The sequence below is a fragment of the Heloderma suspectum genome, chromosome 1 (genome assembly GCF_057233095.1).
Source record: "Heloderma suspectum isolate Gila_16-S chromosome 1, 16-S_ref, whole genome shotgun sequence".
Taxonomy (NCBI): Eukaryota; Metazoa; Chordata; class Lepidosauria; order Squamata; family Helodermatidae; genus Heloderma; species Heloderma suspectum.
Window position 1 is genome coordinate 98,005,466 of NC_139458.1, and position 25,965 is coordinate 98,031,430.

General features: G+C 42.0%; 2 protein-coding genes across 5 annotated transcripts in view; one reads left to right on the forward strand and one right to left on the reverse strand.

Moving 5' to 3' along the window:
- The window catches only part of ZDHHC13 (zDHHC palmitoyltransferase 13), a 40,613-nt gene extending 26,907 nt beyond the window's left edge, over nucleotides 1–13,706 (forward strand). Inside the window, exons 11-17 of the mRNA XM_084852244.1 lie at nucleotides 48–172; nucleotides 5,365–5,427; nucleotides 7,145–7,238; nucleotides 7,865–7,948; nucleotides 8,460–8,617; nucleotides 11,515–11,612; nucleotides 13,260–13,706. Coding sequence (XP_084708370.1) covers nucleotides 48–172; nucleotides 5,365–5,427; nucleotides 7,145–7,238; nucleotides 7,865–7,948; nucleotides 8,460–8,617; nucleotides 11,515–11,612; nucleotides 13,260–13,398 — 761 coding nt within the window. The 3' untranslated portion in view covers nucleotides 13,399–13,706. The remainder of the gene's footprint in view (nucleotides 1–47; nucleotides 173–5,364; nucleotides 5,428–7,144; nucleotides 7,239–7,864; nucleotides 7,949–8,459; nucleotides 8,618–11,514; nucleotides 11,613–13,259) is intronic.
- A 2,042-nt stretch (nucleotides 13,707–15,748) lies between these two features.
- Nucleotides 15,749–25,965, reverse strand: part of CSRP3 (cysteine and glycine rich protein 3) — a 31,362-nt gene continuing 21,145 nt past the window's right edge. For all 4 annotated transcript variants that reach the window (XM_084852276.1, XM_084852256.1, XM_084852265.1 and 1 more), the window contains exons 4-6: nucleotides 21,495–21,627; nucleotides 19,879–19,972; nucleotides 15,749–16,242 (exon numbers count right to left, since the gene is read on the reverse strand). In XM_084852276.1, coding sequence (XP_084708402.1) covers nucleotides 16,169–16,242; nucleotides 19,879–19,972; nucleotides 21,495–21,627 — 301 coding nt within the window. In that variant the 3' untranslated portion in view covers nucleotides 15,749–16,168. The remainder of the gene's footprint in view (nucleotides 16,243–19,878; nucleotides 19,973–21,494; nucleotides 21,628–25,965) is intronic.

Consider the following 25,965-nt stretch of genomic DNA (forward strand, 5'->3'; position numbering starts at 1 on the left):
GCAGCAATACATGAATTATGAAAACATATTCCTTAACTGAAGGTCACATTTTTCTGACACAGTCTCTCAGCTTCCCTTCTTTCTTGGTATGGTGGGTCTTCTCTATTATTTCTACAAAACTGTCAGAACTGATCCTGGATACATTAAGAATACAGAAGAAGAGAATAAAAAGGTATTTTTGTACAGAAAGAATATCTGCAATAATAATAATAACAACAACAACAACCTAATCAAGAACAACAAATTTGAACAACAGATGTTTTAATATAATGATTCCCTCCTCATTTAAAGCCTCACTGAATATTTACCAGTAACAGAAACCTGAAAAAAGTAGTGAGGATGTAGCAGGGAAAGTAGCAAGGAAAACTTTAAGACTTGTTTACTTGTGTATGTCACAGAAGGACAAGCCAAAGCGCTCAGGAAACACGATCATATTGGACATAACTTCCAGTTTCTTGATTACTAATGTGGCAGGCAAAATACCACTTTTGATTGGAATCCTCTTCTGCTTGCAGAGTTTTCAGAAACCCAATGTAGGTGTTCCCTCTAAATGCATGAAGGTGTGGAATTGTGCCCCCTAACCCCTTCATGGATCACTGCCTTGTTGTGGCAAAGGGGCTTGCGTCACTCAGTGAAGCCATAAGCTATGCCGTGCAGGGCCACCCAAGATGGACAGGTCATGGTGGAGAGTTCTGACAAAATGCGGTCCACTGGAGAAGGAAATGGCAACCCACTCCAGTATTCTTGCCAAGAAAACCCCATGGAGCATATCACAAGGCTAAAAGATATGACGCCAGAAGATGAGCCCCTCAGGTTGGAAGGTGTCCAATATACTACTGGGGAAGAGCAGAGGGAATTTCCAAGTAGCTCCAGAAAGAGTGAAGCAGCTGGGCCAAAGCCGAAAGGACACTCAGCTGTGGATGTGTCTGGTGGTGAAAAGAAAGTCTGATGCTATAAAGAACAATATTGTTTAGGAACCTGGAATGTAACATCAATGAATCAAGGTAAGCTGGTGGTGGTCAAACATGAGATGTCAAGATTGAACATCGACATCTTGGGAATCAGCAAACTAAAATGGACAAGCATGGGCGAATTTAATTCAGGTAACCATTATATCTACTACTGTGGGCAAGAATCCCTTAGAAGAAATGGAGTAGCACTCATAGTCAACAAAAGGGTGGGAAAAGCAGTACTGGGGTACAATCTCAAAAACGGTAGAATGATCTCAGTACGAATCCAAGGCAAACCATTCAACATCACAGTAATTCAAGTCTATGCCCCAACCACTGATGCCGAAGAAGCTGAGGTCTATGAAGACCTACAACACCTTCTAGAACTAACACCAAAAAAAAGATGTCCTCTCCATCATAGGGGATTGGAATGCTAAAGGAGGAAGTCAAGAAATCACCGGGATAACAGGCAAGCATGGCCTTGGTGTACAAAATGAAGCAGGACAAAGGCTAATAGAGTTTTGCCAAGAGAACACGCTGATCATAGCAAACACTCTTTTCCAACAACACAAGAGGCGACTCTACACATGGACATCACCAGATGGTCAATATCGAAATCAGATTGATTATGTAGTTTGCAGCCAAAGATGGAGAAGCTCTGTACAGTCAGTAAAAACAAGACCTGGAGCTGACTGTGGCTCAGACCATGAGCTTCTTATTGCAAAATTTCAGCTTAAATTGAAGAACGTAGGGAAAACCACTAAACCATTCATGTATGACCTAAATCATATCCCTTATGAATATACAGTGTAGGTGAGGAATAGATTTAAGGGATTAGACCTGATAGACAGAGTGCCTGAGGAACTATGGACGGAGGTCCGTAACATTGTTCAGGAGGCAGCAACTAAATCCATCCCAAAGAAAAAGAAATGCAAGACAGCAAAGTGGCTGTCTGATGAGGCTTTACAAGTAGCTGAGGAAAGAAGGGAAGCGAAAAGCAAGGGAGAAAGGAGAAGATATACCCAACTGAATGCAGAGTTCCAGAGAACAGCAAGGAGAGACAAGAAGGCCTTCTTAAATGAACAATGCAAAGAAATCAAGGAAAACAACAGAATGGGAAAGACTAGAGATCTTTTCCAGAAAATCGGAGATATCAAGGGAACGTTTTGTGCAAAGACGGGCATGATAAAGGACAAAGAAGGCAGGGACCTAACAGAAGCAGATGAGATTAAGAAGAGGTGGAAAGAATACACAGAAGAACTATACAGGAAAGATCTGAATGTCCCTGATAGCCATGATAGTGCGGTCACGGAACTTCAGCCGGACATCCTAGAGAGTGAAGTCAAGTGGGCCTTAGGAAGCATTAGTAACAACAAAGCTAGCGGAGATGACAGTATTCCAGCTGAGCTATTTAAAATCCTAAAAGATGATGCTGTTAAAGTGCTGCACTCAATATGCCAACAAATTTGGAACACTCAACAATGGCCACAAGACTGGAAAAGGTCAGTTTACATTCCAGTTCCAAAGAAGGGCAATGCCAAAGAGTGCTCAAACTACCGTACAGTTGCGCTCATTTCACATGCTAGCAAGGTTATGCTCAAAATCCTACAAGCTAGGCTTCAGCAGTATGTGAACCGAGAACTACCGGAAGTACAAGCTGGGTTTCGAAGAGGCAGAAGAACTAGAGATCAAATCGCCAACATTTGCTGGATCATGGAGAAAGCAAGAGAATTCCAGAAAAACGTCTATTTCTGCTTCATTGACTACGCTAAAGCCTTTGATTGTGTGGATCACAACGAACTGTGGCAAATTCTTAAAGAGATAGGAGTACCAGACCACCTTACCTGTCTCCTGAGAAACCTGTACGAGGGTCAAGAAGCAACAGTAAGAACCAGACATGGAACAACCGATTGGTTCAAAATTGGGAAAGGAGTACGACAAGGCTGCATATTGTCGCCCTGCTTATTTAATTTATATGCTGAGTACATCATGAGAAACGCGGGGCTGGATGAATCACAGGTCGGAATTAAGATTGCCAGGAGAATTATCAACAACCTCAGATACGCAGACAATACCACCCTAATGGCAGAAAGAGAAGAGGATCTAAAGAGCCTCTTGTTGAGGGTGAAAGTGGAGAGTGCAAAAGCTGGTTTGAAACTCAATATTAAAAAAACTAAAATCATGGCATCTGGCCCCATCACTTCCTGGCATATAGAAGGGGAAAAATGGAAGCAGTGACAGATTTTATTTTCTTGGGCTCCAAGATCACCGCAGACAGTGACTGTAGCCATGAAATTAAAAGACGCTTGCTCCTTGGGAGGAAAGCTATGGCAAACCTAGACAGCATAGTAAGAAGCAGAGACATCACCTTGCCGACAAAGGTCCGCATAATCAAAGCTATGGTTTTCCCAGTAGCAACGTATGGCTGTGAGAGCTGGACTATAAGGAAGGCTGAGCGCCGAAGAATGGATGCTTTCGAACTGTGGTGCTGGAGAAGACTCTTACGGGTCCCCTGGACTGCAAGGAGGTCAAATTAGTCAATCCTAAAGGAAATCAACCCTGGCTGCTCATTGGAAGGACAGATACTGAAGCTGAAGCTCAAATATTTTGGCCACCTAATGCGAAGAGAAAACTCCCTGGAAAAGACCCTGATGCTGGGAAAGATTGAAGGCAAAAGGAGAAGGGGACAGCAGAGGATGAGATGGCTAGATAGTATCACTGATGCAATGAATATGGACTTCAGCATACTCCGGGAGAGTGGAGGACAGGAAGGCCTGGCGTGCTATGGTCCATGGGGTCATGAAGAGTTGGACACGACTTAACAACTGAACAACAACAACAAGCCCTATTTTACCCCAACTCCCTTGCATTCAGAAGAACATCTGAAAGGGCTTTCTGCACAGATATGGTTGTGCACATGTCAGTTCTTCCAAGTGATTAGAAAAGTCTGAATAGGACTGGAGTCTTGTAAACTTTTCTTTGGATATCTTATCTTTTCATCACCATCATCCTGTAGTGTAATACCAGATGTAGTGATTCCATGCCTATTAGTTTGGAAGCAAAATGGGGTTACACAGATGACATAGTGATTTCTGTGTACTCAGGACTAGAAGTATATTTGTAAATTAAAAGAAAGCGGGGGGAGCAAAAACAGCTCAAACTGGACTTTTCATGCTCCTTGGCCCCCAGGAACTAGGGAATGTTGACGGTGTTGCGGGAGGGTGGAATCAGCCTGCTTGAGTCCCAATAGTTTATTGAGTCCCAATCCTGTAAGGTGGGCAGGAGAGGCAGGAGGATGCATGTCATAAAGCTAAAATAACATTCCCTCCCTGCACTATAGAGAGAGGTTTCAAAAGGGAGGCAGTGAAAAGGTTATCCTTTTCCTCTCCCCTCCACCCTTCCAGCCATAACTAGTGCTACAAGGCTCCTATTCCAGGGTATCTGGTACTCTGAATATGAGCAGTCCTATAAATTGCTGGAGATACACTGCAACGTTGTTCCTTCAAATACTGAACTTAGTTTGGCAATGAAAGAGGGCTGACAACAGAAAATATTGGGAGGTTGGCATACCTGGAAAATTCCCCAGGAATTCAGAAAAATACCTATGTACAGTTTTTGTAACTTTTTTTAAAAAAAGAAAAATTAAATCAGTCCCCACAGACTGATTATAACTGAGCATGCCAATTGCCATCCAGGAGGCATGGAATGTTAAGGGTATCAGTTGAAGAGGCAGAGAAATGATAAACAGGTTGGGGACATTTAACCTCACCTGTCAGTGCTATAAGGCAATTGCACTATAGTGCTAGACTGCTGAGGTTCAGCGCTAGGTAACATTTCACGTGGCCTGAGAATTCAGCATCTTATACTGTTGTGCTGCTGGGGGAAGAGTTTCCCAATCATTTGTAAAAGCAACAAGGACGTCCACCCATACCATTTATAGTGTTAAAAAGGCATGAGCCAAAAGGAGATGGGGAAGGGAAGATGATGAAACCAAGAGGAGGGTAAAGATGGGAACATTCAAGAAAGTGTGGAAGATGGGAGATCAAGGGGAAAAAGAGGACAGATTTTAAGGAATTACACACGGTGACTAAAAAAGGGTGGCTTAATAATAGGTCTGCCCCACCTCCCAAACTCCCTGAGACCACTCCACAGTGACACTTGTGAATATGGCTGTTTTGTATGTTCTGATACTAATAAAAGTAATAAGAAACTGCCTTAGATTGGAATATTATGACTACCTTGAAATGAATGAAAATCTCAATTCCACCCCTACCTCCCCAATGTTGCATTGCAGAAAGCTGTAAGGGTGAGTATAGAATATTATAATTATGAAGCTAAGGATTTACAGTCATCCCACCATGACACCTCTGAAGCCCAGAGACTAAAAAATGGTTGTAAAACATTTATCTTTCAGAATATCCTTAACCTTGGAGAATCCAGCTCCTTGGATTTCAGAACCTTTTGTACATCATGTCTTGTAAGTCAGGCTTTCTTTATCTTGCATTGATTTTTTTATTGCATTTGTTAATCTGATATATAGGAAATTGCATACACAATTTCCTATATACTGGAATCACGCACTCACTCAAGGTTCTCCTTCATGTCACTGTTTGCATTTTCACATTTTGGTGTCCACACAGGCTTGAATAAAAGATTATTCTAGAACAAATCCTCTGCATCCATTCTTTGGCTGGCTGGCTGGCTAGCTCCTAAGCACACACGTGCAGTCACATACATCCAGCCTTTCTATTGTGGGAAGGTAGGCTGGATGTGTGACTGCACAGTAGGTACTCTAAGAGGAATGTTAGAAGAGTCCCACTGAACTAGACCACAGGCCAATCTAGTGCAGCATTCCTGTTTCCCATAGTGGCAAGCTGGGAATCCCACAAGCAAGATCAATTTCAGATCGGCAGTTCTGTTTTCATAGAGCTCGCCTGACTTCAGATTGACCACTCCTTGAAGGATTTGTGGAACTTGGAGGTTCCCCCCTCTCAATAACAATAATTGTACAGTCCAATCCTGTGAGCTGCTGTTTTGGCATACCAGCTCGTGAAATTGGGATCACAAATTTTAGTATAAGAACCGTCAGCAGCAGTGGGCCAGCAGTGGCAAAATGGCTTCTGAACAGTTGTTGGTTGGAGCCTGCTTGTTGTTGCAATCCTGCATTTGATTTTCTTTATCTTATATTTTGTAAAAAGAGGTTTTATGGGCTTCAGTAGTGTATAGGTTGAGCTCTGCTTGCTGAGCATAGGTGGTCACTGTGTCATGGCTGACTGTAATACAGTTCACTCCAGTTATTGTTCTTTCAGGCACAACAAATTGTTAGGCTTGGTTTTATGTTTTAGGGCCAGCCCCGCCATGCGGCTGGATGAAGGGACCTGCTTCAGGCATCACAGTTGATGTGATGGGGGGCAGTAATACATGCAGGCAGGAATTGGTGTCTGAATGGTGCAAATGTTCTCCATAATAAGGGAGAGGGAGGAAGACAGGTCCTATTTGAGCTCTGTTTAAGACAGCAAAATGTCTTATTGCTGATACTGTATGTTTGTATGCTTGCTCACTGCTTTGAGCTCCAGAAAACAGTTTATAAATACCTTCAGTAAATAAAGCAGAGTAGAACCCAACAATGACAGCAAAGTTTCTTTATTACCAAAAATAAATTTAAAAAGTATTTTCAGGAGCTTCTAACTAACTGCAATTAAATAAAGCACGGAGAAAGAGTCAGATGTTAGGGAGCAGCAAGTTCAGTAATACCATAAAAACATTATGTGGGCTTGGATCCAGAGAAACACATGGTTGCTGACTCTTTCACATGGGCACTTTTCAGCTTCTCTCTTCCGGCAGTAATACCCCCAACTTCCACAGCACCACTGAAATGTCGGGAGAACAGTGCCCTTCAGAACAGCACTGTATGTGGCATGTGTGGGAAGTGGCCACCTTCCCTCCCTGCACTCACACATGGAATACCTTGCATCTGCACACTGATTTCTTTAGATCCAAACCATGATTTTGACTGACCAAAGGTGGGATAATAAGGTCATACTGCTGGATTTTGTGTAGTTTGGAAATACGTATGTAGTGTGAAGCTCAGGGTTTTTTTTTTTATAGGAGAGTAGTATTTAAAATTAAGCAGGACTTTGTGAATATACTGTATGGACCATGAGTTAATTATCTTCCCCTACATCCTTTACTAGGTGAAAAAACCACTGAGATCCCTGCACTGCCACACTTGCAACTCATGCGTAGCTAGATATGACCAACACTGCATGTGGATTGGACGGTGCATAGGTGAGTTTATTTTAGCAGGACTAGGACTCCTTTCTTGGTGCCAGGAATATTTCTGATGGCTTGAAAGGAGAAACTCTTAAAACATCATGTAACTCTAGTAGTTGAGTGTTATGTGAAGAGATGTTGACAAGCTCCACAGGGAACTGCAACCAGATCAGCTCTACATTCTAAAACTGAAGAGTGCAAAAGTTTCAGACAGAGTTTGTACAGTTTGGGTATTGTTAAAGTATCTCAGTGTTGAAATACTTAATATCCTGGGTTTTAAGTTAATTCTGGTTTTTAGTTAGAATTCATAGTGAAGTAGCTTGCTGCAATTCTAGACATACTTATTGGAGTCAACTTCATTGAACACATGTGCAATGTAATCCTGTGCATGTTTACTCCACATCTCATTGGAGCAAGCATGCATAGGACTGTACTGCACATTTCTGTTCTGCTAACTGCTGTGATTTCAGTGAGTTCTGGAATGGCCAAATTCTACTCGGCTTATTAGAAAAGACTGAGAGCTTTATTCTGTTAATTTTTTTGTAGGAGGCCTTCCATAGTTTGGGGGCAGGGTCTTGGGGAGGGAGGTATTGTCTTGTGTCTGTGATATAAACAAACCCTTACAAACCTTTCTAATCTAGGTGTTGGCAACCATTGCTATTTTGTCCTGTTTCTCCTTTTTCTGACAATGGTGAATATTTGGGCGATATACGGAACAATTCTATGTATGTATTCCTAACTCTTATTTCACTATTTGGTTCGCTAATATTGAATTCAGAAGCTATCTGTATCATGCTCTAGCTAAAATGTTGGAAAACTGGAGTCCTACCCTTGGACATGAAGGGGTCAGGTGAAATAACGATGTGTGCAGTTCTGATTGCAAATTGCACAGCTTCTGGTGCACGCGCGCACACGTGCACGCACACACAAACACACACACACAGTTACACAAGAGACAGTGAAACAAACAGCTATCACTTTTTATTAGGGCAAGCTTGTGCATGTAGAATAGTATCTCTGGATAAGGCTTTATTTTCATTTTGAAGTTCTACAAATTGACCTTTGATCCTGGTGTGAGAGCTGGAGTCCATATTTAGATTAAGCGAGCCCTGTTAGTAGTTAAATATGTGGACAACACTTACAGTAAGTGTACACGGTGGGTCTTCTGGGTAGTTCACCACTGTTTGTTTTTCAAGGAAAGCTTTACTTATTTAAAATAAACATTCTTTCTCTTAGATTGGTCAGAACACTGCACAACAACGTATTGGCAAGATGGAGTATGGACTTCCTTTACACAGATTGTGTCTTGTTCTCCGTGGGTGTTGTACATTTTCACACTAATATCTTTTCACACTTCATGGGCTACATTGTTGCTGATCCTTCAGCTTTATCAGGTATTGATTTTATTTAATGTACATTCCTTAAAAGCATTGCACTTTGTAATATTTCCTCAGCAGCCTACATTTGTGCTGCTCATAATTACCATTCCAGAACTGAACCTCTGTTTTGAGCATATCGAACCACAGTTCAAACAAAATGATATCAGCCAAGAGTATTTCTGCAGATCAGTAGATTATGGAAATGACATTTGCTATTTGGAATTTTACAAGTGGGACATGCAACAAAATGTTGCAGTGTAGCGGTCTCCTGTTCAGTGTTTTAGTCTGTCAGCCATTGACTTCTCCAGGATACTCCATCCCATTGTCTCTCCCACATGGTTTTCTATCCCCGCCCCCAACAATCAGTCTGCAGTCCATGGCCACTGGATGCGCTCAGTCCTCATAGGGCTGTTTGAGGGTGTCTCCCCACTTTGGAGGTTTTTCTAAAGTTGATTTGAACTTCCCTCAAACCTGCGAATGCTTCCCTCTTGTGTGAAGATGATGCTGTTTTGGCTACATAAGGATCCACACTCACCTCTGGACACAGAGGGAATTACGGTCCAGCCCTCTAAGTCATTATGGACGCGCAGCACTCAGTAGGTTTTCAGCACCAGCATAACGGCCAAACGGATGTCCTTGTGTCAGAGATAAGACTGGCTCCAGCTCTAAAGCTAGCACAGCAGCAGCTGATACTGTATCGGCGCTTGCTGTAATGTGTCTGTGCAACACAGTTGTCCTAGAGTGTCACCCTGTGCAGTTTGCATAAGGGCAGAGAGGGAGTTCTGCTTTGCAGCCTGAGAGCCCCTGCATTAGTGCTTGCTCTTAATAGCACTGCTTCCAGATTTAGGATGTTGCTTTAGTTGCAGGACCATAAATAAACTGCCCCTTTAAGGTTGGGTTCTCAGTTTAATTTTGATGTGTAGTAAATGTTTGTTGTTGAGAAAGTTGTGTTCTGATGAAGGAACACGAGAGAGAAATAGTCCTGGTGTCAGTTTCTAAAAATATGGTATGAATAATTTATCCTGCCCAGTGGAGAGATTAGTGCTGATCTGGAAACTGTCCTGTAGCTCAGCTGTGCATCATTATTCTATGTTAAACCCTCTGTGACCTCTGGAGTTAGCTGGCTGGGAGCATTAAACCTTCTTTTTTTCTTCTTCATTTTTGGGTTGTTACAAATGGAGGAAAGTAGTTTGGCTACACAAATAGCCACTTGTGTGCTTGTTTTATCCAAGAAGCAAATATTGAAAAGTGTTTTAGCAGCATTTATGTGGGTCTTAATGCAAACGGATGTATTTCTTTTTCTTTCATTTTGGCCCTGATCAAGGGAACGTACCAAACACCATGAGCACATTCAGTCTGAGGAGGACAGAACTGTGTAGCACACACTTCCCACTAACAGCTGTTTCAAGCAGAAGTCTGAGATCCATCTTCTCCCTTCCTAATTTTTACTCTTTTTGGAACTCTGCATATAGGACCACGGTTAAAGATACGTTTATAGTGAATTAGTTCTCAGCAGCTGAGGTCTAGTATGAGGCTGTCCATGTTCTCTTGTAACATTACGTTTTGACACATCTTATGTTATATTACTAGCAAATGCACCCAGCTTGGCACGAGTTCGAATAGCCTTTAGTTCAACATAGCAGAGCCTTCAAGCAAACTTGTGCAGCTGTCAGGGATGACAGCCCATCCTCTCTCAGTGAAGCCATGGCTGCTGCCACGCATAAGCACAGCTCCTGCCATGGTATACCACCTTAGCCTCCTGACAGAGGGGTCTGTCCACTCCATTCACCCGAGAGGGGCTGCCCCACAGCAGCGGAGAGGGAGCAGCCATATAACTTTGTCACTTGGACTACTTCCCCCTGGCTTCAAACTGTATTGACTGCCAAGCTATACGCTGGTTAAGGAAGTCTGCTTCGTAGTGCAGACTTTAAGCACATGGGCACATTGAAATCAATGCATTTTAATAATCAGATAAACAACCAAGGTGCACACCCCCAGGGTCCTCGTAGTATGCATGCCAAGTTTCAGTGTCTAGGCTTCATGGTCTTAGTGCTATGGTGCAGACAGACAGACAGACATCCTCTTTTATTTTTATAGATACAACAGTACAGCAAAATACTTCATGAGCCTTTTCCCAGTGACTGGGGTAAAATTTTAGCCTGGGTGAGCTTTTATAGCAGAACTTACATGCAAGTAGACCTAAAACATAGCCTTCCTAAGTTATTGTCAACTGCACAATAGTAAACAATGTACCCAGATTTCAGCCACTTGCTATTTAGTTTTCATTCTTTACAGGAAAAGTACCTGGGAGAAATGGCTTTGTTTTGGGGACATTTTATCACCCCAAGATACATTTGAATGTGGCTTGGGGTAGTAAAATACCCCCAAAATGATTCATGCCAGTTTCTTTGTTTCTGTTTATGAATCAAGAAGTCTGCTTAGGGCATAATCCAATGCATGTTTAGACAGAAAAAAGTCCTACAACTCCCAGCATGCCTCAACCAGCCATGCTTGGAGTTGTAGGACTTTTTTCTGTCAAAACATACATAGGATTGTGCCTGAACAGAATTAAATTAAGGGTTGATAAAGTTCTTAACTTGGTGTAATGTGGCACTGCATTGTCACTAAAGGATTAATAGAGACTGTTTCTAATGGATTGATATTTACACCTCTGTCAATAGTTAGGGACAGTGTGCTCAAGATTATTAGTATTGCCTCTCTCCCAATTTTTCACTGTTAGATATACATTTAACTGGAAAAGGGTTTGTTTCTTATGGTTTATTTAAAATGTAAGAAAAGATTGATTATGTTTTGGGAACCTCTGACTCCTCAAATGGTGCATCATTTCTTTCAGTAGACTTGTTGAATTGGTTTTCTATTGGCATTTCTCTTGTTTGTTCTTTTCTTTCAAGATTGCATTTCTCGGATTGACCTCACATGAGAGGATTACCCTCTGGAGGCAGAGTAAGCGTTCAAAGCATCCTGTTTCACTCAGTAAAACTCCATATAAGTAAGTAATTTTTTGAGAGATGCATTCCTTTTAAAAATAATGAAACTACTCTTATGGTGATATAATGTAATGACCACCTCTTTGTATGATGGTGCTGCTGGTAGTTTTTGTCATTGTTATTTTTAAAACAAATGAAGATGATCAACTCCACAGCACTATTCCAAAATCTGTTTGTATAACAACAATAACATTATTTTTTTTCCTGGATATTGGGTGTCATATATAAATTGTAAAGGGTCTAGGATTCTGGCTGCAGGCTCATCATAAAGTGTGTACCTTATGATGATATATGGGGCTACCTCTAACAGAGTTTTTAAAAATCAGTGGTAGAAAGATAGTTGGAGCATGCCACGCACTCCCTTCAGGGTATGTTATGTATTGGTACAGTCAAGAAACCATGTAATTTGGCTGCAGTAGAACACCACACAGCCTATTATGCTGCAGCCATGCTCTGGCGCCTACTGCCTAGCAAAGATTTGGGGATGGGACAGCAGTTGAGGAAAAACTTCTGCCTTTCAATTACAATGACTTACAGTACGGAATGCTGGGATGCAACTAAGAACCTTGCCGAACTAATTTTACCTCCGGTGGTTATTTGAATACCTGCATAATACTTGTGCAGACAAGTTTATCTTGGCATTTAAGTATAATCATAAATTATATGTTTAAGGTGCAGTGCATATTATAAAGGATGGCTCAGTAAAGTGCCATTTAGTACAGGACGTTCAGGCAACTCTTCAGCTGCCCTTGCACAAACATTTTGGAGCACTTCTGGGGCTTCGTGTATCAGGATATTAAATCCTTATCACAGTGGTGCGTCTGCACAGTGTCTGAAGTGACAGGTACTGGTTCTGAGTGGCTAAGAGAATGCCAATTATATGTCACCTTCATTCCCAAGACATGGGAGGGACATCTATCTAAGCATGGTGCATTGGTGCTGTTAATTCAATGTGAATTTGCAGTAGTGTCTGCAGTGACCCTGAGGAAAGATATATACACACACAGGGAAGCTAAAGGATATGCACAAACAACACCTACATCTTGAGCTGGATCCCTTCATCAGTTGCTAGGGACATAAGGAGATCCAAGCTTGCAGTCATGTCCTGGATATAGTGGATAGTGCTTGCAAAATCTCTTATTTCCATAGGTGGGGTCCAAAATCCACAGAAGGGCAATAGCTTTATTAGGACCAACTAAAATGTTGCAAAATAGTGAGCAAGCTATCAATGATTTTTCTAGATGGTGGACTCTTGATTCAGTTTTAATGCTGTTTGCACACTGTAAGAGTTCCTCACATACAGCCAGATGTGTGCTGATAAATTTATTTTTAGAGTATAAATACCATATTTTCTACACCCCTGTGAGAACTTTGAAAGTATGTTGGGGCAGCTGCTGGGCAGCATCCACATGGAAGTGCTGTGTGTAAGAACTAATTCCTCCATGGGGGGCCTATGTGGATATAGCCCCATGATGAGGCACCAATTCTCACAAGCACCCCCTTCACATGAGTGCAGGCCTGTTGGTGGTTCCTGCACACTCCCAAAGCATTGCTCTGGGGTTCTCATAAATGTTTCCATTCCTCTACTATGCTAATAATTGAAGTAAGACACTTCCTTTCTAACTGTGTGGCTTTCTTCTCTTTCTTAGCCATGGATGCCTCCAGAACCTAGCAGACTTCTTTCAGTGTAGGTGCTTTGGGATGTTCAAGCCCAACAGAATTGACTGGACTAAGCAGTACACCCTGATATTTCAGTCAGTGAAGGATCGAAATGTTCATCCTGTGTGAAGAAAAACTACAACAAATCCTTGGGATTTATTGGAAGCTTTAAAAAATATGGATATTTGGTATATTGTACAGTATATTACAAATTATTTTGTAATTTCCTTTGCTATATTTGTCTTATTGCTATTTTGGAAAGAGAGTAAAGTTTCCATGCATAAACTGCAGCAAACTGGATAATGTAATGACAACCATGGTTCATATATAACATTTTCAAATAGGTCCATTTGGAAGGAAATACAACTGTGAAATGTCATTTTTCAAATTGCTAATGAAAGATGTCTTATTTTTAATAAAGCAATATGGAAATCCTGTGCATTTTTTCATATGTATCCATCCACTGAAATTTGCACATTATGATTAAGGGAAATAAAAGATGTTTTGAAATCTAAAATATTTTAGTATATCAAACCTGGTTTGTAATTTTTAGTAACTTATATCTCTGTGTGTAAATCTGTGTAAAGAAGCTATTTAGATTTAATATATTCATGCTCACATTGATTAAATTAGAACTTTTTTGTAATTACAAGTGTATATGGATTTTCAAATATTCAAGGGAAATCATATTTTATAAATCAGATGGGCTAATGCCTTTATAAACAGGTGGCAGAAGACTGAATATGACTTAGTGAAATGGTAATGACATTTTCAAGACTGATTTCAGACTCCACACATAGAGTTGCATGAACTCCTTTGCCTTTTTTAAGGTTGAAGAGATTAACAACTCCCTCCATAAACTTTCTGTGTGTGCAGCTGTAAACTGATGCAAGTCATATTTCACAGTGGCACTGACACACAGCAAGAGTCCAGCACATCCTGAGATTTATGCCAGAGCAAAACAGAACAAAAGTGACATTGAAGAAAATGAGATCAAAGTTAATTAACTGTACACAACTGTACAGTTTAACATCTAGAATTAGATGTTTGAGTATAAAATTCACTCAAGCTTCTTGGTCTAGTTCAGCCTTCCCAAACATAGTGTCCTCCAGATGTTTTGGAGTTCAACTTCCATCAGCTGCAGCCATCATGGCCAATGGTCAAGAATGCTGGGAGATGTGCCGTCCAGCTTTTCTAGACTACATCTTTCAGTATTTTTGACTGTTGGCCATGATGGCTGGAGCTGATGGGAGTTGAACTCCAAAACATCTGGAGGGCACCAGGTTGGAGAAGGCTGGTATAGATTCTTGCTTTGGTTCTGAGAGATCCTGGGTTCAATTCCTAGACACGCCCTTGGTCCAGTGGGGGGAAAAGCCACATTTTGGGGGGTGGGAATTGAGAGTCAATATGGTGTAGTGTTTAAATGTCAGATTAGAACAGGGGAGACCTGGGTTCAAATCCACACTCAGCCATGAAGCTCGCTGGGTGATCTTGGGCCCATCACTATCTCTTAGCCTGACCTACCCTTCAGGCTTGTGAACATAAAATTGAGTAGAGAGGAACCCTATTGCTGTCCTTAGCTGCTTGGGGAAAGGGCAGAATATAAATAAGGTAAAATACACTAAAATTCTTGTAGTCGGGCTTTACGTAGCAGTGAACTTAGTTTAGTATACAATATATCATTCTCCTTTTGGGACTCTTAAGATAAGCAACATAGCATAAAAGTAGCATAAACTATTGTACCTTCAGAAGGAAGATTTTAATACCATTTTATTCCTGCCAAGTTTTACCTGTTAGAAATTTTTCTATATGAAAAGAAGTTGAGGTAAAACTTAGTTTATATTGCTAAAATTAGAAATGACGTTCATTTAGTAATCATTTTTATGGGTGCTTTCAACAGTAAGGGTTAGAGTTCAGAGTCAGGATTGTGGAATCATGTTAACAGTCTTCTGTTAAACTCAGATGAATTTGAGACATGATCAGTTGTAAGCCAGGAGATAAATATAGTACTTTTCTCAACACCCATCCTTGGAAGTTAATTTAGGGTGCAATACTATACATGTTTAGATAGAACAAAGCCCTACAACTTCTAGCATTTCCCAGCCAGCATGGCTGGCTGGGGAATGCTGGGAATTGTAGGACTTTTTCTGTCTAGATATGCATAGGATTGTGTCCTTAGTTTTTTAAATCAGACTGCCAATTTGCAAGTAGCTCTCTGTTCAGTAGTACCCTTGTAGCACATGTTTAGAGATGAAATAATTTCCTCCACCAGCTTTTCCAAGCAGAGAAAACAGGGAGGGAGTCAGAGAAAAAGTGACAAAAGTGAAGATAATATTTCTAAGTGGACTTAGACTAGACCCACTGAAATCAATGGGACTTGTTAGTCATGACTAACAAGTCTCATTGATTTCAATGGGTCTACTAAGTCTGGATCCAGTCCAATGTTTTTAATGATTATTACTGACTAGCTTGACAAATTATGGTCACATACCTTTATTGCATAACACATCAACATATCTTTAAAATGCCATTTTGTTAACATTTTACAGAGTGTAAAATGCGAATCAAGTTATGTTTTGTTAACATTGCTGTAAAAATAATAACCTTTGGGCTATGTCTTATAAATGCAATTATCTTTGTGATACAGTACCCAGAGCTACTATTCCCTAAAACAGGTAGCGATTCTGAAATTATTTGTGAAAAGTTCAGATTTTCAGATATAAGGCTGTTTTTTGTTGTTCAGAAACGTTTTCCTACACTACCTATCAAAATATGCTTTCATATACTACAACATTTGTGTAGGAAAGTAGCTTAATTGTTCAGTGAGATGAAAAAGTGTTATTAATATCTTATTGTTAGCCATATGTTACTATTTAGACAGGTCTAAGTGAGAAATATCTTACTCCATCTTTTCAACTTGAGTGAGGCCACCAAATCCAATTCCTTTAGGACCAAAATTCTTTGCATAGCAAACTGCAAAAGAAAGAAATGTTATATTTGAGCTGTTATTGTAAGGTGCTCAACATAAAACATCTTACTTCAAATCCCTCCTCAAAACTTACCTTTTCCAGGAAGCCTTTGGAACAATCAAATTTCCAATTGTAACTAAGCCAATGTATGTGTAATTGAAAAAGCTGCATATATTCTTTCCCCATTTATCACCTGCCTCCATTCCTCTGTTGTTTCCCTTTGTCTGTTTTTAGGTTATAAGCCCCGTGGGGTAGGGATCTATCACACCTTTACAAAACAGGTAATGGCTTTTCAGGCATTTGGAGAGAGGAATTACTATGCTTGTGTTGCCTGTGGTACACAGTTTTGTGCTCATGCCATGCCACGTTTCAGGGTTTTTTTAGCAAGTCAGAGAGCAAAACCCAAAACTAGTCTCCAAAAGCATGACTGGCCCTTTGCTGAAATAGATGTGTGAGACATTTATTGGATTGTGTTCATGTCCATTATGAGTAACACCATCTTCTCCCCCCACCCCCAGCCCCCATGAAAGGATGAGTCCATCCCAACATATGCAGGTGTAACCTTCTAAAAGGAGGAAGAGTGGGATTTTTTTTTCCTTTGGAGGGAAACTGATTAGATCAAGGAGCAGCTTGCAATCTGATTTAGTCAATTTCACAGCTTCCTTTGATTTCTGAGACTGGGGCATAGCTATAATTAGGAAAACAACAAACCGGATTTTTCTACCAGTGAAGATTCTCTGCTCTCCTCCCTTATTTATCTCTGTGCCATTATCAAGTTGCAGAGGATCAGAACTAGTGCCGTGGTTGGTCATAGCAAGAAGGAAGGTGCTGCTTCTCATGAGAACTCCCTTCAAAAGTTGGTGTTCTTAGCAGTAGCATTAGTTGGGCAGGAAGAGTGGCATTTGTCTCAGTACTTCCCATTCCTCTCTAAGATCTGTGTGAGCAGAGTTATTCTGTTGCTCACCTATTTGGTAATATAGATGCATGCTTTGGTTCTCTGGCTGGTTTCCTTCTGCAACACCCTTCTTGTGTATGCTGATGGAAATTTGCAATGGCAAGTTGCATGCCAAAACCCATTTGTATATGTGAATAATCTCCATTGGATTGAGGAAAATATAGGCAGGATGGCAAATGACAATGTATAGCATACTTTGACCACACAATGTATACATGAGATGTGTAATCAATCTGGCTTTTTAAAAAACTGAATGACTTGGAGACTTGACAAGCAGTCAAAAGCAGAAGGACATAGAAGGAAAGGGAAGCTACTTCTGGTGAAAATTACCCCCTCCCCCTGCCAAACCAGGTGCTTGCTCACCCACTGGAAAAGAAATGGAACTCTCATGTATCTTTTCCAATAAGGAGGAAGGGCAATTTTAAGACAAGGACAGGAAAGGCTTAAGAAGCCCCTCCCTGTATCATTCCGCTGCTCAAACTGGCAGCACTCCTGTGCACCCGCTAAAAAAAATTGGCAGGAGCATCTTCATGCATCCCTCGTGTAAAGACTTGTTTGGCTCTAAGACTCCAATTTTGACTGAGTTGGGGAAAGAGAATAAAGTTTACTCTTATTAATGGCTGTGTCATCTAGTTTAAGTCCAGTTCACATACCCGTTTTCAGTCATTTTTTCTTCAGTGCAAACTGATTCTTGAACATGATCACACTGAGAGGTGGACAGTGTGAATTAGTGGTATGCAGACAAGCTTTACGGTACTGTCCTTCACAGTTCCAAAAAGTATGGCCACCAATTGCAAAAGATACTGTGAAGTATGCCTGCATGGAAAGAGAGAACCATCTCTCATAATACTTGGCAGAAATGCCATTCTAGCGGCATGGTGGTACTTATTCCCTCAGAGGGTCCCCCAGGAATGATAATGGGATGGGGGAATTAAAAACCCGGGAGGGGGAGAAAAATCTACCGCTCACCAACCCTGGCTGCCATGAGCCAGCAGGGCTTAGGAAGTGGCAGCTGCTCAAGCACATATTCTCTTCCCCTCTCACCCCCATAAGTTTTCTCTGTGATAGTGGCATTTTCTGTGTAATGCTATTTTTACATAATATATATCTAAAAATAACATTTTAAAAATTAGAATACTCAGAAGATATAATTAATATTGCTATAGGAAACAATAAATAATGCTGTTTATAATATTGTTCGAAGATGGTTACTTGCAGTTTGGTTTCAATAAATGTGTGCGTTTGTACATTTGTGGTAAGCCGCTGTTCTACAGCTGTGCTTTTTAACTAGGTTGAGTGATAGTTATATCGAATATTTTAGGGTTGCACTGAGGACCTAAATAAACGTGATGCTAAATTATGAATGCTGCTGTAAACTTCCACTCATCTTGTTCTCCCCCACCCCTCTTGACCATCTAGTAGAACATACCCATGTCCCAATGTTCTGTATTTTCCTGCCTCCACGTCATTGACAAGGTGTGGGGGTGGGGGGACACAATGGTGTGATGTTGAGACGTAAGCAAGTTCTGCTCAGATAGCGGTGAGGAACATTTTTCAGCCCAAAAGCTGCATCCGTTTCTGCATAACTTTCCAGAGACCACATACCAGAGGTAGGCATGGCCAAAACAAAACTTACTTGAGGCCAAAACTAGAAGTAGGTAGGGTCAAAGCCGGTGGGGGTGGGGTAAGGGCAAAGCCAGGACATTTTGTTGCCTGAGGCAAAAAACAAGATGACACCCCTTCCCCCATATATTAGCTGAATGGACTGCCAGATGAATCTTATGTCTATATTGCTGATGGGCTGACATTTTCCACCTGAGGGCAGCAGGCCAGTTTAGGGAACCAGGACAGACCATGGGGCACACACAGCTCTGTCCTCCAACAGAGGAGAACGGCCAGGGGGTGAGGATGGCTCAGGAAGAACAAGCAGGGAACTTCCTGCTGCCTCCCAGCATCGGTCACCTGAGGCAGTTGCCTCACTCTGTCTAATGGTAGGAGCGGACCTGCTCAAAGCAACATCCTCTATCTTTCCTTCTTTCTCTGCCTTCTCTCCCCATTCTTCTCTCATTCTGTCTCTCTTTTTATCTTATTCTTCTTCCTCCCTCCCCTCTCTCTCACTGTGTTTCCCCTCTGGGCACCAAGAAAGGGACTGCAAGAGGAATCCAAGCAAGCTGGCAATACAAGAAGAGATTGGACTTTTCCTGCATAACCAGCTCACTGTGGAAAGCAGGTGATGCCTGGTGGGAGGCCTGTCAGAGACCTGGCAGGCTGGAGGTTCCCCACCATTGTAATAGAATTATTGAGGGAGAAGCTGGATGTGTGACTGCTATTTTCATATCATGCTTAGTTTAGCCCTTGGAGGACAATAATGTGATCCAGTGAAAATGAGCAATTACATGTGGATTCAGACAACTAGCATTTCCCCCCAAATGACTGATAGCATTTTCAGTTGTTACTGGTAGGAAGCCAGTGGAATTAAGGGTCAGATGTGCACTACTTTGTTATAGAAGGTGAGTAGTAGCAACTGCATAGACCACTCAGTGGTACCATTAAAACTGTCAAGTTCCACGGGCTTTCTCACTCCTTTAAAAAAAATTTATGTTCCTAAATCCACCACAGGTTTTCATGGGTTGCACCTTAATAAACTTTGCCATAATTATATTTTAGGTACTCTACTACACTTGCCTTTACAGTAAATCTCTCCATCCTTGTCTGTGACATTTGTAGATTCTAGGCTCTTTCCACAAATAGCACATCGGAAGCATGTCTTGTGCCAAGGCTGGAACAGAAAGCAAAAGGGTGTCAAGGAAATCAGAGCCAGCACAGATTTACATTTGCACTTCCAGATTTACGCTTGGTTGAATTGATCTGCAGATAAGAAAACAATCAATGGAAGCTGTCTTTACGCAATCCCTACTAGACTTAGGGTGCAAATCTATGCATGTTCAGACAGAAAAAAAGCCTACAACTCCCAGCATGTCCCAGCCAGCCATCGCGACTGCTGGAAAATGCTGGCAGTTGTAAGCTTTTTTTCTGTCTAAACATGCATAGGATTTTATGCCTTTAACATCTTATATGAAATGAGGAACAGGCACCATTACGAGACTTTGGAGATGCTAATACCAACAATTCCTAATGCTGACCTATGCAGAATAGAATTGGAATACTGGGTGGGTGGGGGAACTCGCCAAAGTCATGCCCTTTTATTTAAATAGGGAAGTTGAACACGTGAAATAAATGGGACTGAAATGTGCTTTTATAGCACAATCCTAGGTGTATCTATTCAAATATAGGTCCCACTAAGTTCAAAGAGACCTTGTTGTTCAGTCGTTCAGTTCTGTCCGCCTCTTTGTGACCCCATGGACCATAGCACGCCAGGCCTTCCTGTCCTGCGCTCTCTCCCGGAGCGTGCTCAAGTCCATATTCATTGCATCGGTTCAAAGAGACCTACGTTCCGGTATTTGTGTATAGGACTGAGCCTTAATCTTGGTTCAATCTGTCCATGGGTTAAGAAAGTGAAGCAACTAACTACCTTTAAGCAACTGCCTTTGAGAGGCAAGATATATGATTAAAATCACAGGTTTAGCAGCCTCTCTTCTATTATAATGCAATAGCACAGCCTTTCCCAGCCTGTTGGCCCTCAGACATGTTGAACTACAGCTCCCATCACCTCCAGCCAGCATAGCCAATGGAAGGGGAAGGCTGCAAAAGCGCTTTACTTGGTGTATGCCCCGGCCATGGGCTTCCAGAATTTAGTGGTGCTGAGAAAATAAGTCAGGTCCAGGTTTACTTACAAGGAGATTTTATTGAGTACTTACAGCACACAGGCGTACCCAATTGTTGGATCAGACAAAGGCTCTGAACTCAGAACTGAACTGCAAGATGGGTTTTATTATTCAGGCATAGCAGTGAGGCAGTATAACAGGTGCAAGCATTAATTAGAGTTCATCTACAACTTTCCCAGTATAACCTGGCAGTGCTTGGTAACATATTTGGCAGAAGCAAGACAATCATATTCCCAGCACAGACACCTGTAGCTTTAAGATAAACACAGCTTCACTTTCTCAGGCACATCCTAGGCTCTGATAAGATAAACAGTGCCACAGCTTGTTAGCATGGAATGTGCTGAGGTGGTCATATCGACCTTTGACTCATCTTACAAGCCGAGAGGCCCACCTGCAAGAGAATTGCCACTAATAATGAACCAAAGCAGAGAGCAATATGGATCTCTAAGCCTCTCTAAACTACTATTAGCTTGCTTACAGGCCTGGGGCCCTACACTTGGTCAGCCAGTTTCTTACCTTTCCTCCTCCCATTATCTTCTCTGCAGCATATACCGACTTCCCACAACGAGGGCATTTTTCTACATCACCAAACTTTTTGGCAAACTTTGAAGGGTTGGTAGGGGTGGAAGGACGAGCCGGCTTTGGTGAGCTGATGGCAAGAATGTTTGGCACATATTAACCTTTTGATCCCAGAGATCAGCTAAATTAAGCAAGTATGATATGCACAATATGTGTCGGTATCATGGCATCCAAATCAGCCGCACTGTTGATGGAAGAATGCAAATGCTTTCTACAGAAAGAGGGGCATTCCACAGTGTTTTGTTTGTGGTATAACTGCTTAACAGTTGGTATTGTCCTGGTCCATTTGACTGAACAGCCAAATGATACAACATCTTCTAGCCAAGGAGCTCTGAGGGCATTTCTACACCTGCCTAAAATCCTGCATTTAAAACGGGGCTTTCTGCTTCCGTTTTAAATGCAGAATCACCATTGACTCCCTTTACGTGCACTTCCTCCCCCTCCTTCTCCCCATATCTGAGTCTTCCATTATCTTTCACTGATCTCACTCCTCTTCTTGCCGCTTTTCCTCTTTTCATGGAGGAAGCTGAAGCGGAACACAATGGGGTAATGTGATAGCTCATTATCTGTGACCTATTTAAAAACAGAACAAAGGGCATTGAGTGCAGGAGGGTCATGGCAGGATCACAGCGTCATGTAAAGAGCCGGAAAATTTCCGTGAAGGAGCAATCTCAATGGCAGGATAAAAGCTCCGTGCGATGAAGCCCTAAATGTTATATTCCCTCTGGGTTGTATCCAACAGTGTCCCTCCACCAGCAGAACAGACACCCTTGGCAGACTGAATTCTCACTTTCCTCTGAAGCCCCACCCCAAATTTGCTCTGGAGGGTTGGGAGACCCCTCCTGAGCAGATTTTGGTGGTGTGTGGTGGTGGTGGGGATGCAGGGGGGAGGAGGGGAAGGGTAACTCCCACTGCACAAGCAGAAGTCTGCTTGTATAGTGTTAGATTTAGCCCAGTATATCTGCCATAAGTACTTCTAACGCCACCTGCACAACATATAGGAACCTTAAAATAATAACTTTATTGTGGCCAAAATTCACAATGCAGTATGAGAATTTCTCACTTCCATAGAACTTGTACTCAAGCTGGTTGGTCAAAAAGAAAAAAAGGGAAGATCACACCTTTGTACTGAAGAACAGTGAATCCAAAGCAACTGCTACCCCCTGGTTCCATACTGACCACTACTAACGCCTCTTAGAAGAATCCTCACTTTGCTTGCATAAACACACAATAAAAGAGGAGGGAAATCTACCTATTTGAACATCCAAATTATGAGCATGAAAAATGGGTGAAAAACAATGTCTTAAGAAACTAACCTGCTTTAAGTGATCCTAAGCATGTGCCCTAGACCCTTACAGAGAATCCTGATGGGCTCACCTGAAGGCAGTTCCCAGAATAGCTGTCGTGAAGCCTTAACAGACAAAAGTTGTCAAAGCCAGTTTAGTACATGTAGTATAAAGATACATTCGGGAGGGACTGAGGGCCCTTAAAGGCAGCATCACGGAGCAACGACAATGGAAATCTCAGCATGCAACAGGGTCTCTGTACATAGAACTGTTATTGTGGCCACTGAAAGCTACAAAGGAAAAAAGTGGCTAATGCTGTTCCTTTCCCCCTTCCCTCTTGAAACTTTGAGATGCATTCGCCGGGAAAGTCAGCAGCAGCTTCGTCCGTTCTTTGTACAGATTCTGCAGCAGTTCACAGTGACCTTCAAAAAGCCTAGCCTGTGTCAAGGCCAGGCAGCAGGGGGAGGAGAGAAACGTCGTACTTTCCCTTTTTTTGCAACCCTCTCTTTTTCAGATAGTGTCCTAAAGCTTTCCTGTGGTGGCTGAGAATGTCTCCTGATGTGACCTTTGCATTCCTCGATTGTCAGACTTCAAACATGTGATCCAGAAATCAGAATTTCCTGGCACCAATCTTTCTGAAGTGCACAATTATAGATAAATGCCTCCTCTAGGTCTATATCTGTACAAGTGAGACCTGCAACAAAATGCTGCAGCATGAAGTGCGGCCTGTTCAGGATTCCAGCCATTCCAGTCCATCTCTGCCCCTCACCAGGTTTCCCATTTTTTCCTCAGCAGCCAGCCAACCAGGGCCAGCCCTCCAGAGTGACGCTGATTTGGGGTAACATGAAAGGGCAGCAAATTGTTAGCTATTTAATTCATTGTTCTTGTATTTCTACTCTCAAGGAGAGGCATGCTTGAAATTTTCTGCCTCAGATACCAAAATAAATTGGGGGGTCCTGGGTAGAATGCACCTTCAGTGGGGGAGGGCGGAGAGATTTGCTATTCTGCCTAAGGCAGCAAAATGTCTTGGGTTAGCCTTGCAGCCAGCCAACATTCCTTGGCCACTGAGCATGCTCAGGTTCCCCACCACCACCACCACCACCCACCTTACAATTTCCCCCCTAAAGATGTACTTCTGAAAATCTTGGGATTTATTTATTTATTCATTCATTCATTTCATTTCATTTCTATACCGCCCAATAGCCAAAGCTCTCTCTGGGATTCTCCCAGGCCTGTTGAGACCTCCATTTTCTGCATGGGTGCTGCCATTTTGGGTACATGAGCTACAGCACTCTTCTCCCTGAAGACTGATATCTGTTGTAAAGATTAGTTAACGCTAAGTGAGATTCATTGAGGAATGGGCACGTTTTAACATTTATATACAAATACAAGGCTATTATCTGCAAAAACACCCAGCCAACCAACCACAGAACCAAACAACCAACCAACCAACCAAAAAACACCCCGGAGATAGTAACTTTATTTTATCCCCGTACAAGAGGTTACATCTTCAGAGACTGGGTGTCATAGACACTGGGATGGCATCAGTAGAGGCCTGGGGGATTGAGTATAGTGCTGTACCCATAGATTGTGTGGATGTGGATTTCAAAATCCTCTTCAAGCCCAGAAGATCATTCATTTTGACATTATGTTATCTCTTGACTAGACTGAAAAGAGCATCTTGCGGTGGCTTGCAATGAAAAATCTTCACCACACAACATCAAATAAAATGACAGTCTAAAATTATTATTAGAAAGCGAAACAAGAAGGGGAAAACAACAATGGCCACCACGATCGGCAGACAAAGTCAACCACCTGGTATAAAATACTTGGCCTTCTGTCCTTGCCTGGTCAACAGTACAGAAACCACCATGACCACCTGCACGTTAGGCCATAAACAGAACCCTGACTCCAGCTCAAGCTCATGTGTTCTGATCTGTGTTCCAGCAACAGACAACAAGGACCCCAGTTTGGGAAACATTTCTCCAAGCTCTGGAATCATGGGTCTCAGGATTGCCCTGACCCTGTGTACATGACCAAGGACCACAAATTTTACTTCTTCTTCCTAAGGTGCTTCCTGGTGAGGCATTGATTATGCAATAGGCCTGCCTCATCCACATAATTTTACAAGGGGTCCAGACAACATTGTCTTACATTTGTAAGTCCTCCGATCTTTTCCCACTGCTGCTTCTGTCTTTTTCTTACCATGGAAAATCCATTAAGGAGAGAAAGACAGGACAGCTGCACAATATCTTTTGATTGGTAGCAGCAGAAGCCATCCAACTGGAAGCACCCCCCAGTCACTGAACACGCACCATCTCCCTGATAAAGCACATGTGAAGGTCCCATGTGTCCAGGGTGCCCACTCATTCAGTGGAAGGAGACAACTGATGCACAAAGGAATGTGCATGCACACTCCTGCTGCCTCTGTTGAAATGACTAGGGCAGCCCTTGCCCATGTGGGAGCTCTATGTATTCATTTGGATACCTGTATCCACAAAACATCCATAGAATTGGATCCAGATTTAGGGTCTACTCTAAGACCATCTCTATACCAGCCTAAAATCCTGCATTTAAAGCGGGGTTTTCTGCTTCCGTTTTAAATGCAGGATCACAACGGACTCCCTTTACACGTGCTTCTTCCCACCCCTTTTTCCCCCTTAAATGAATCTTCTATATGTTTCATTACACAGCCACTAGACGGCAGTGTAGTCTAGCTCCTCGTATTGTGGCTTTTCCTCTTTTCAATGAGGGAAGCAGAACTCAAGCGCTGTAATTTGTAGCTCATTATCTCCGATCTTTAAAAAAATGGAATAAAGGTCATTTACTGTGGGAGACGCCTTGGAGGTTGACGATGTCATCTCAAGGACTCACAAGCTTCCATGAGTAACCAATCTCAATAGCAGGATAAAAGCTCCATTGTGAAGAAGCCCCAAGTATGACTAAATCCAGATCCAATGCAGTAATCAGGAGGATATACTTGGAAGTAAAGCCTTTTGATTTCCAAGTAGCTTTGCTTACAGTACAACCCTATGCATGCCTATTCAGAAGGAAGCCCCACTGGGACATAGATTCTGGTAAGAGTGTGTACATAGCAGCCTTAAGATTACAACTTTGGGAAG